Source organism: Gymnodraco acuticeps, unplaced genomic scaffold, assembly GCF_902827175.1.
Source record: "Gymnodraco acuticeps unplaced genomic scaffold, fGymAcu1.1, whole genome shotgun sequence".
NCBI classification, from domain to species: domain Eukaryota; kingdom Metazoa; phylum Chordata; class Actinopteri; order Perciformes; family Bathydraconidae; genus Gymnodraco; species Gymnodraco acuticeps.
The window spans coordinates 733,437-745,570 of NW_022990943.1; the positions used below are offsets into that span (position 1 = coordinate 733,437).

At 43.7% G+C, this 12,134-nt stretch overlaps 1 protein-coding gene across 1 annotated transcript in view; it reads left to right on the top strand.

Annotated features, from left to right (window-relative positions):
- The first annotated feature begins 103 nt into the window (after window positions 1-103).
- LOC117558532 (calpain-1 catalytic subunit-like) overlaps window positions 104-12,134 on the top strand; it is a 37,228-nt gene continuing 25,197 nt past the window's right edge. The window contains 4 exon segments of the mRNA XM_034234782.1: window positions 104-340; window positions 1,724-1,793; window positions 1,873-1,991; window positions 12,013-12,133. Of these exon segments, the coding sequence (XP_034090673.1) occupies window positions 104-340; window positions 1,724-1,793; window positions 1,873-1,991; window positions 12,013-12,133 (547 nt within the window).

Here is a 12,134-nt window from a genome sequence, read left to right on the forward strand (position 1 = left end):
TTCTTAAACCTCTTTCCCATCTCTTAAATGCGTATACAAAATGATTGCATGCCAAAATGATTCTGCTTCCCATTTTCCACACCAGAGCCTGAACACTGCAGCGATGCCTCCCCCCGGTGTGTGTCTGAACATTATGGAGGCCCGTCAAAGGCACGACGGTTATGGTTGCTTTGCCAACCCTGAGAGGTTTTTAAACCAAGACTACCAGCAGCTGGAACAGTATTGCAACATTCGAGGAGTGCGGTACATCGACGACATGTTCCCCCCCGACAGGAAATCTATCGGCGAAGGGATACTGAAGCCTTCTGACCTGAAGCGAGTGGTGTGGCTGAGACCAGCGGTGAGTGTTTGGGAAGAGCTCAACAGAAGCTAAAGAGTATGCCAAGCCATTTGAGTATTTATTCTATATACTTGATATCAGACGGCAGTTTCCTTCACTACTTTTACTAGTGTGTACCAAAATACTAACTACTTAACTAGTAGGAGTGTATTTTGACTTTACTAGTTGACTAGTTATAAATACATTATTTAACATGCTAATAAGTTCATACAAAAGTGTTCTCTAGGTCTCTAGGCTTTTTCACCTCACCAGTTAACTAGTGAAGCTCAAAATGTTTATTATTGGAACTAGTAAAAGACAAAATGTTCATCTTGTTGGAATGACTTTACAACTAAACTTGTGAGATTCCCAGCGTTATATGGCAAGCTATTCCATATCCTTGATATCAGTCGGCCGTTTTCCGACACTAGTTGAACCAAAATGTTCCTTAGTTTACTAGTAGAACTGTCTTTTAACTTTACTAGTTTACTTTTTTCCAAACTTGATTCAACAAGTTTACAAGTTAAGGCAAAAATGTTCACATGGTAACTAGTAAAAGCCCATTTTACCTAGCGTGTGAGGCTCAAAATGTATACGAATAAAATAAAAAATCAACAAGTCACACTACTTTGATTGTCTTTTAGAATAACTAGTTCATTTTTGATATTTGATATACTTTATTAATCCCCGTGGGGAAATTGTTTCTCTGCATTTGACCCATCCTAGTGTTAGGAGCAGTGTGATGCCATTTTGAACGGCGCCCCGGGAGCAGTGTAGGGAACGGTGCCTTGCTCAGGGACACCTCGGTAGCACTTGGTCTTGCCGGGACCTGAACTGGTGACCTTCCAGTTACCAAGCCAAGTCCCTATCGACTTCGCCACCACCGCCCCAAACTCAGCGATTGTTGATCTAATTAGTTAACTAGTGCAGACTTTTGTAGTTCACTGGTTAAGTGGTGAGCTGAATCCCTGTTCGACTAGTTAACTTGTCAGGAACTTTACAGCCCAGTAGTTAACTAGTACAACTTTCATGGTCTCTAATATGTCTGGAGGGCCACTAGTGAGTCATAAAGTTGACTCGTTTGAACTTTGGCACCATTATTGCGGTGCCTGGTGTCACTAGTAAGGCCTGTATTGAAACACGTTTGATAAAAGTGTACTTTTAAAAAAAAGAGCGACAAGTCTTTGTTCAACTAGAAAGAAAGAATGCAAACCAGTGGGACCAAATGTCTAACTACTGCTGACAAAGAGCCACCTAGTGGAGGAAATTGCCATCTGACATAAAGGATACATTTTCACACGGCTTTCCATAGATGACTGCCTGTATGTTTGATCAAGTAAGTCATAAATAGTCTTTCATCAGCATAGAGCTAAACCATATACTCTTCAACACTCCCCGTTTCAGAAAATTGCTCCTTACCCAGCCTTTGTACTTGACGGGGTCTGCAGGTTTGACTTTGGTCAAGGACTTGTTGGTAAGACATTTCTTCATTTATCATTTTTCCAATAACATGCTTCTTGTCTCAACAACTCATTGGCTCATTTTTTAAACAGAAGACTGCTGGTTTCTGGCCTCAATTGGAGCACTGACATTCCAGAAAGACATCCTATGTAAAGTTGTCCCTCTTGAGCAAACGTTCAATGAGAAATACTGCGGGATGTTCCACTTCAGGGTAAATATTCACAGCACAAATGGTTCTTATTTTTGGCACTATATTTTCATTGAACTCTGATTGTAATCAAACTTCATGTGCTGAATGTGGGATGTCAATTATATGGAAGCAAACAAGAGACGTAATTATTTAAATTGTATCAGTCACCGAATTTATAGCATTGAAAATGTTTACTTTGAAAATCATGTATCTGAATTTTTTTGTTCCGAATTTATGTGAAATAAAAATCTGAAATATCTTGATATCCTGAATTTCAATGTATTTGTTTCAGTGTTCACAAATTCAGATATAAAAATTCAAGTAAAATACATTTGAATGCATAAGTTGTTAGAAGTAATCGTGGTGAATGTAGTTTTCAGATAATTTACTTCAGTAAAAGTACTAGTGCTACACTACACAAATACTCTCTTACAAAAGCTCTGCATTTAAACATGTTAATGTTACTTTAGTAAAAGTATACTAGTATAATCAGGAAAGTGTTGTTAAAGTATTTCAAGTAGAACATTTTGCTGTATGATGTCCTTTTGTTGTTCTGTTGTTTATGTTTTTATGTCTTCTTGTGGAACCTACTGCTGCAGGTCTCCCTTGAAAAAGAGATCATTGATCTCAATGGGATTTTACCTGGATAAATAAAGGTTTTGAATTGAATTGAAGAAACAAGTTATACTATTATATTATATCATTTGTTTTTTTATTATTATTATTACCCATGCAAGAGTTGACTTAACTGTTGTAGTTGGAGCTCATTTTGAACAACTAATGATTACTTTCATTATAGGCGCTTTCAAACCGGAGTACTATTACCCGTACTTTTCCCGTTTAGTTCCGTTAGTGCCTGGAATTTTGCGTTCACACCAAAAAGAGAACTTAGTTTAGAGAACTTTCACCCCCAATTTTAGTGCCTGCTAGAGAGGTGGGACTATCCTGGGGAGAAAAAAGTACCAATTTCTGATTGGCTCGGCGAATTGCAAACCACGGCCCGTAAAACTCGGAAAAGTGTTTTGAAGCCGCCATTGTATTTGCTGGCATTAGCATTATTAGCATTAGCCCCACGCACCAACGGAGAGAGAATAACTTATGGCAACACAAAAAAAAAACATGGGAGCGGTGGAGGTGTCGGCATTCTGGCGATTTACTCGGAAGGCCGGGGACTTCCGGCCGGGGACTTCCGGCCGGGGACTTCGGGTGGCAGTATACGCCAGGGTTGCCAACTCTCACGCATCTGGCGTGTGACTCAAGCGTTCACTCTCAATCTCATGCTCTCACGCTGCCCAAACTATTCTCACGCCAAAAACAAGATGAACCGGCGATCGTTTTTGGCTGGTTATTTACAATGTTGAGTTGACAGCTGCTCAAGCTGTCGATCTGCTCCCTCCCCGCCCCCACCACCACCTTAACAACGTTAACAGACAGCAGAGCAGTGGGAGCCGGTTGGTCAATCCCTGACCCGTATTGCGCATGCGCAGATCTAAGATCCAGTAGAAATGATAAAAAAGTAAAAGTCTGCTGCTCATTGTTCTACTAGGCCAAAATAGAGTCAAAGAGTATATGAGAGTGAGAGTGTGCAATTAATATATTTGGCGGTTTGGAGTAAGTCTGTAGATTTGTTTGTGTGTGTGTGTTTAATGTATAGGCCTCTCACGATAATTAATTTTGTTGGATACATTTTCCCGGAAATTATTACGATAATATTGTCGGCACCGTTGTATGACCATTTTAGACCACTGACATAATGATAATATATAATAATAATTCAAGTACATCCTTTCAAACTGCTAGTCACATCCTCATGTAAATGGAAATGTATCGCGTTCATTTTTATTTATCGTACGATACGTCAATTAATTGCTTATCGCGACAGGCACACAATAAAACAGTGGGAAAAAAAATGTGTTTGACTTTCATTAGTGAATGAAACGTTGTGCCCTTTATAGTCTGTGTCCAATATTGTGTATTTGTATATATTGTATATATATCCTATATACAGTGGGGCAAAATAGTATTTAGTCAGCCACCAATTGTGCAAGTTCTCCCACTTAAAAAGATGAGAGGGGCCTGTAATTTTCATCATAGGTACACTTCAACTATGAGAGACTGAATGGGGGGAAAGAATCCAGGAAATCACATTGTAGGATTTCTAATGAATTAATTGGTAAATTCCTCTATAAAATAAGTATTTGGTCACCTACAAACAAACAAGATTTCTGGCTCTCACAGACCTGTAACTTCTTATTTAAGAGCCTCCTCTGTCCTCCACTTGTTAACTGTATTAATGGCACCTGTTTGAACTTGTTATCAGTATAAAAGACACCTGTCCACAACCTCAAACAGTCACACTCCAAACTCCACTATGGCCAAGACCAAAGAGCTGTCAAAGGACACCAGAAACAAAATTGTAGACCTGCACCAGGCTGGGAAGACTGAATCTGCAATAGGTTAGCAACTTGGTGTGAAGAAATCAACTGTGGGAGCAATTATTAGAAAATGGAAGACATACAAGACCACTGATAATCTCCCTCGATCTGGGGCTCCACGCAAGATCTCACCCCGTGGGGTCAAAATGATCACAAGAACGGTGAGCAAAAATCCCAGAACCACACGGGGGGACCTAGTCAATGACCTGCAGAGAGCTGGGACCAAAGTAACAAAGGCTACCATCAGTAACACACTACGCCGCCAGGGACTCAAATCCTGCCGTGCCAGACGTGTCCCCCTGCTTAAGCCAGTACATGTCCAGGCCCGTATGAAGTTTGCTAGAGAGCATTTAGATGATCCAGAAGAGGATTGGGAGAATGTCATATGGTCAGATGAAACCAAAATAGAACTTGTTGGTAAAAACTCAACTAGACGTGTTTGGAGGAGAAAGAATGCTGAGTTGCATCCAAAGAACACCATACCTACTGTGAAACATGGGGGTGGAAACATCATGCTTTGGGGCTGTTTTTCTGCAAAGGGACCAGGACGACTGATCCGTGTAAAGGAAAGAATGAATGGGGCCATGTATCATGAGATGTTGAGTGACAACCTCCTTCCATCAGCAAGGGCATTGAAGATGAAACGTGGCTGGGTCCCAAACACACCGCCCGGGCAACAAAGGAGTGGCTTCGTAAGAAGCATTTCAAGGTCCTGGAGTGGCCTAGCCAGTCTCCAGATCTCAACCCCATAGAAAATCTTTGGAGGGAGTTGAAAGTCTGTGTTGCCCAGCGACAGCCCCAAAACATCACTACTCTAGAGGAGATCTGCATGGAGGAATGGGCCAAAATACCAGCAACAGTGTGTGAAAACCTTGTGAAGACATTTGACCTCTGTCATTGCCAACAAAGGGTATATAACAAAGTATTTAGATGAACTTTTGTTATTGACCAAATACTTATTTTCCACCATAATTTGCAAATAAATTCTTTAAAAATCAGACAATGTGATTTTCTGGATTTTTTTTTCTCATTTTGTCTCATAGTTGAGGTATACCTAGGATGAACATTACAGGCCTCTCTCATCTTTTTAAGTGGGAGAACTTGCACAATTGGTGGCTGACTAAATACTTGTTTGCCCCACTGTATATGCTAAGGTCCCGCTGCTGACATGATAGCAGTCATTTAGTGTGCATATGTGTAATTAAACCCATGATATGAAAATCTCACTCCAGCCAGGTACCCAAAGTTGGCAACCCTGGTATACACCGTGAAGTTGTTTGCGGCCTGCCAGAAAACCAAAAGCAGAAGAAGAAGAAGTGACGTCAGCGGCTTCATTTGCATAATCTTCCCTCAGGGAACTTATTCCGGTGTGAACGCAATCGGCTCTTAGTTTCATGGGGGTACTAAGTGCTGGGAACTAAGTTTGGTGTATAAATGCCCTGTCGTCCAACAACATCGACCCATCACACCGTCCCTGACTGGCTTTTGGCTAACGTCCATCGCATCCCCACTTCCTCCCATCCGGTTGTAACCGTGAAGAAGTCGGGGCCGCAGCTTGGATAAGGCACACTCACACAGGCTTACCTCGTGCAGATTGTGCATGGAAAAAATAGTGCGGAGACTCTGTATGGAGCCTACCGCGCACCATGTTCCCCAGGTCCCGAAGGAGCATGGGAAAACATACGTGCACGACGTCCCCCACACTCACATACCCTCCGTGTAGAGTAGGCATGGACAATAGTGAGGAAGGCTACAGACCTGTATGGGGCTGATTGCGCACCATGTCTCCCGAGTCCCTAAGGAGCACGGGAAAAAACACAAGCGCATTATGTCACTACTGACCCACAGCCCCCCCCCTCTCACCAGTCATGCGTTGCCCCGGCAAGCACAGACGACGAGAAGGAGCCAGACATGTCCAAGAGATAACATTTTATGAAGGGGCCTGCCACAGCCCGTGTAGAATGTGCACGGTCCCCAGTGGGGAGGGCTCTCCCTGCCCATCCATAGGCATGTATAATGCACTTGCAGAGCCATCCACTGCTCCATCAAACAACACCTCTGTCTCCGCCCCCTGCTTTGCTGTTTTTGACCGTTTTGAGCCTATGACTCTATCCTCTGTGCAGGAGATTGTCTCCAAAATAAAGCCCTCTGGTTCTCCAATCGACCCTGTCCCTCCTCGATTTTTTAAAGAGGTATTCCCCAATATAGGACCTTTTGTTCTTGACGTTTTTAACAGCAGTCTGCTCACAGGTGTTGTTCCGGAAAATTGGAAACATGCAGTTGTACAACCACTTATTAAGAAACCTAGTCTGGATCCCACAGTTCTTGCAAACTTTAGGCCTATTTCCAAATTGCCTTTTATGTCCAAAATCCTAGAGAAGATTGTATACAGTCAACTTCTTGCTTTTCTGGAAGAGCACAAGGTACTCGAGGTCTTCCAATCTGGTTTTAAAACCTTGCACACAACGGAATCCGCTCTTTTAAGAGTTTTTAATGAAATCCTTTTAGCAACAGACTCAGGTGAATGCATTATCCTTTTACTCCTTGATCTAACAGCCGCTTTTGATACAGTGGACCATGAGATCCTGAAAGCTCGTTTGGAGCAGTGGGTGGGCATTAGGGGCAAAGCCCTCGAATGGTTTAGGTCGTATCTGACTGGTAGGACTCTGAGTCCTCGTCTGCTCCTCTCCTTTGTGGGGTTCCACAGGGCTCAGTGTTAGGCCCCCTGTTATTCTGCCTGTATTTGCTCCCTCTTGGGTCCATTCTTAGGAAGCACGGTATCGCTTTCCATTGCTATGCAGACGATTGCCAAATATATGTGCCACTTAAAAAGAACAACTCATATTCAATTAAACCGCTGTTAAACTGCCTTGAAGACATGAAATCCTGGATGTCATGCAACTTTTTAAAATTAAATGATGACAAAACCGAAGTGATGGTTTTTGGTGCCCCTCGGACCACTCCTATAGACCTAGGATCCTTGGGCCACTCACAGGCCTAACATCACAAATCTTGGGATAAAGATGGACCCTGAACTTAAGCTGGACAGCCAGATCAAGGCAGTTGTTAAAAACAGCTTCTTCTACCTCAGGCAGCTAGCCAAAATAAAGCCTTTTTTAAATAGTGACCGTGCTTTCTCTGCTGCCATCAGACAGGCTTCCACACTGTCTGTTTTTAAATCCCATCTTAAAACCCACCTCTTCTCCTTAGCATTCGTAAACAAGTAGATTGTTGCTTTTATTTGCTTTCAGTGGTCTATTGTTTTTATTATATGGCTGTTTTAAAAAAAAGTATTATTACGTTTATTCTGGTTTGTTTTGTGTTTGTATCTTTTATTGTAAATGTATTTATTTTATGTTTTGTGAGCTTATCTCTCTGTACAGCAATTTGGTCTAAAGGTTTTAAAGTGCTATATAAATAAAGTTGGATTGGATTTAGGGATGCACGATAATTATCGGCCCGATAATTATCGGTCCGATATTAGGAATTATGACGTCATCCCGATAAACCCGATTCCAGTATTAATAGCCCCGATAATATACAATATATTTTTTGGGTAAAAAAAAAGAAAAAAATACTGCGGTGTGGGTGGATTGGGATGAGGGGCGCTTGTTTTTCACTCGGCTCCTCCCGTTTTGCCAGTACTGTGGTATTAGTGGTTTAGGAAGAGGGGAGTTTTTCGCAAATCCAGCGCTCCCTAACTCGTGAAGCCAGGACAGTAAACAAACATGTCGTCGGTGGTATGGGCGTTGGAGCTATGTGCAACTCAAGGCATATGCTCGAACCGGAGCTGCCTGGACGCTGCAATCATGTTGCGCACTATCCGTGCTGAGTGTGCTGACTTTTCGTACAATGTCCCACTGTCTGGCTTCCTGCATAAAGTCAAGTGCTCGGCGCAGTTGTGGCGAAATGTCGCTCCTCTGTTTTCATTTAAACAGCTCCGTTAGCGCAGCTAGCTAGCACCAGATGCTAACAACAACAATGCACGTAAGGTCTCTCTCTCGCTCGCTCGGGCCACACATACACACACCCTCCCGGTCCTCCAGATGGCCAGTCGGTGCCTGCCGGTGAGCGTGGAAGTGTGGTCTGCCACAAGCGGGCGACAGGAGCGGGGCTGTCAGCATCAGCTTGTAGATGGTATTTTAAACTCGATGCGCTCTGAAACTACGGGGCGGCCGAGGAAAAAAAATACACATGCGTTAATCGCGTTAAAATAATTAGTGGCGTAATTTTTTTTGTATTATCGGTTATCGGTATCGGTATCGGTCTTGAGAAGCAGGAAGTTATCGGTATCGGTTTCAAAAAACCAATATCGTGCATCCCTAATTGGATTGGATCCTGTTAGGCACTTCTTGGAGAGAGCTTTTCCAGCTACACCATCCCCAAAGCACACAAACAGCTGTTCAGTGCGTCTAATGGCAGCCGTGCGCTCTACATAACATGCTAGCGCACGCACTGGGCAGAGGAAGTGCAATTTAGCCTCCCTGGCCCCACCTCCCTGGGGTGGAAGATTAAAGCCACCTAACTGAATAGCCCTTGACCTGAACAAATTCCTTAGGCTCTTAGGAGCAAAGGAGGGGTTCGGTCTGAGTGTCGCCCCGCTACGGTCACCCCGGATCAAAAGACAACTTGGGTGCACCGACAGAGCGGTCGGCTCGGACACTCTTTTGGCCGAAGTCAAGGCAAGTAGCAATGCTGTCTTCCATGACAGTGTTTTCAGGGAGGAGAGCTCCAGAGGCTCAAATGGTTCTGTGACCAGAGCCTCGAGCACCAACGGCAGGTCCCATTGCTGGGAGGAGGCGTGCACCACTGGGCGCTGCCTCCTGACCCCCTGCAAAAACCGCGCCATAAGCGGCTGACTGAAGGCTGACCTGCCTCCAAATCCCTCATGGCACGACGAAATGGCTGCTGCATACACCTTAAAGGGGACCTATCATGCAAAATGCACTTTGTGATGTATTTTATACATACATATGTGTCCCCGGTGCATCTCGGAACTCACGCAGCGTCAGAAAATAAAACCCTCTCTCTTTTCCTCCATACCCAAATCTTTTAAAAACGGGTGTACAACGAGCGGATACATTCCATCCGAACTGATGTCAAATCGGCAGCGGACCCACAGAAAGTTGCTATCAGAAACTTTGTTTACATTAGCAAGCCTCGCTAACAGTCAGAGCTAACCTGTACTGTGTAGATCACATGTGTTTTAAAAAGCAGGAAATAAAAAAAGAACTCACCTTGTGATAAACCTGCAAGAGAAAAAGCATTTGAGCTCCATACTATTTCAGAATAATCCTTGACGTGGTTTAAACAGGATGGCGTTTTATCACAGCAGAATTTAACTTTATCTCCGGTAGAATTCTGATCAGGCATTAGCTCCGCCTCCTCTTCTTTCTTTTTTTTCAAGCTAAGGACCCAAAAACCGCATTTCTCTAACAGGGCTTCAAAAGAGGGCTTTGAGCAGTATGAGGGATGGCTACAATGGGTGAACTGTTTGGTATTTTGAAAAAAAACTTCACATACATGTTTCGTATAGGTATGGCCCTACAACATATGTTTCAAATATAGCATGATAGGTCCACTTTAATTGTGGAATGAGCCAGCCCCCTGTCCACCAGTATCTGTAAGTAGGCAAGAATAGAGCCCAACATACATGACGGAGGCTCTAGACTCCTTCCTTCACCGCGGTGGAAAGGCGTAAAGCAGCATTCTTGGCCATGGCTGTTGCCCCGATTGGCGAACAGGTCCACCTCTGCCCTTCCGAACTGAGTCCAGACCTGCTTCACCACCTCCGGGTGAAGCCTCCACTCGTCTGGCAGGGGTCCGCCTCTTGACATGAGGTCGGCCCCCCCGTTCTACCGTCCCGGGATGTGCAGGGCCCTTAAGAGACAACACAATCTGTGAAGCCCACAACCACAGGTTCTCTGCTGCGGTCAACAAGGCTATTGAGCGGACTCCGCCCTGCCTGTTGATATACGCCACTGTGGTGTAGTTGTCGCTCCTCACTAGCACATGTTTGCCCTGCATTAAGGGTTTGAAGTGCTGTAGGACCAGCATCACTGCTTGCAGGAGGTTGCTGTGCCAAGCCTTTTGGTGTACAGTATCATCCCACTTAATGTTTTACACTTCTCTATTACGTTTTAACTTGGATCGTTGATTAGCATCATCGATTAGCATCGTTAGCACAGATATAGCTACCGATTGCTCAAATGCTAACCCAACTCTAAACATTCATTAACGTTAGCTTCATAAAAACACCAGTAACATAACATAAAGTAGGTGGGTTTGACTTACCGAAGAAACTGCATTCATGGAGGACGGTCTGTTTTAACCGCAGAGCCATAACATAAATCTGATATGTGCATGACGAGTACTCCACCAGGCAACAACAAAACAAAAACGGCCGGGTTCAAGTAGTGTTCGCCGAATGAGCTGAGCAGGCAGAGCCCCTTTAACATCACATTGCTGCTAGCAGAGAGACAGAAAGCTAGGAGCAACAGTCCCGTTGTCATGAAGGGGGAATCTAACTATATACAGAATGTTTTGTTGGATAGAAACATGTTTATTTCTTTTAAGTTGGACATTTTTAACATAGGGTCTGTTCCCATCTGCGTCCATCGCCTACAGTTTGCAGCATTTCCGCATTTCCCACCTCTGCCCTTCCGAACTTAGTTCAGACCTGCTTCACCACCTCCGGGTGAAGCCTCCACTCGTCTGGCAGGGGTCCGACTCTTGACAAGAGGTCAGCCCCCCCGTTCTGCCGCGGAGTTCGCCGCTTGGCTCTGATAGGCCAGAAGTCGGTTCAATTGCATTCAGGATCGATTGCTCATCCTGTCCGGGTAGCCCGGATGTTGCGCCCTCTAAAGGTTGGACGTCGAATTCGAAGCACCGAATTTGAATCACCGAATTTGAAGCAACGAGTTCGAAGCTCCGAATTTTAAAATGAATGTAGGCCTACTTGAAATTTTAGATCTGGATTTGATCATTCGAATTTGAGCAACCTATGTGAAATTTAAAAACTAGAATTTTGAGATCTGAATTTGTGAACTCACAATTGCGTATCAAGATATAAGGTAAATTCAGACACATGGTTGTCAGTAAAGTAAAATATTTAAATGCAGGGTTTCCCACACATAGACTTTACTTGGGCCCAGGTATATTATCGTCCGCCAAAGTATGTAGCGCAACCCATTTAGGTTTAATCTTTTTGTATCCGTCAGCGAGCACGACGATTAACTACCCCTCCTGTACCTGTTTGCTCTGCTATCGTGTGAAGGATCTGCTTTATGCGCTCCACAGTAACTCCGCTGCGAGGCTCCGGCGAACAGTTCATGAGCATGCTCCACTAGTCCCCCCCCCCCCCCCATTCTCAGCTACCACCACAAGTATATTTCAGATCTGTGGGAAACACTGAAATGCTATAAATTTGGTGTCTGATCAAATTTAAATAATTCTGTCTCTTATTTGCTTCCATACTATTCCACAAAAAATGTGAGCATTGAGTACAAAATAATATTTAATTTATTTTAATAATAATGCAATATTTTTCTTTAAAAAGTACTTGGTATTATATGGATATTTATTTCCGTCTTGGCTTAACCAATAATTTTTGGAGATTTGGAAGATGGGTTGACGTCGTCATTGATGACAAGCTACCAACAATAGATGGCAGACTGATATTTGTCCACTCCAAAGACCAAAATGAGTTCTGGCCTGCTTTGATGGAGAA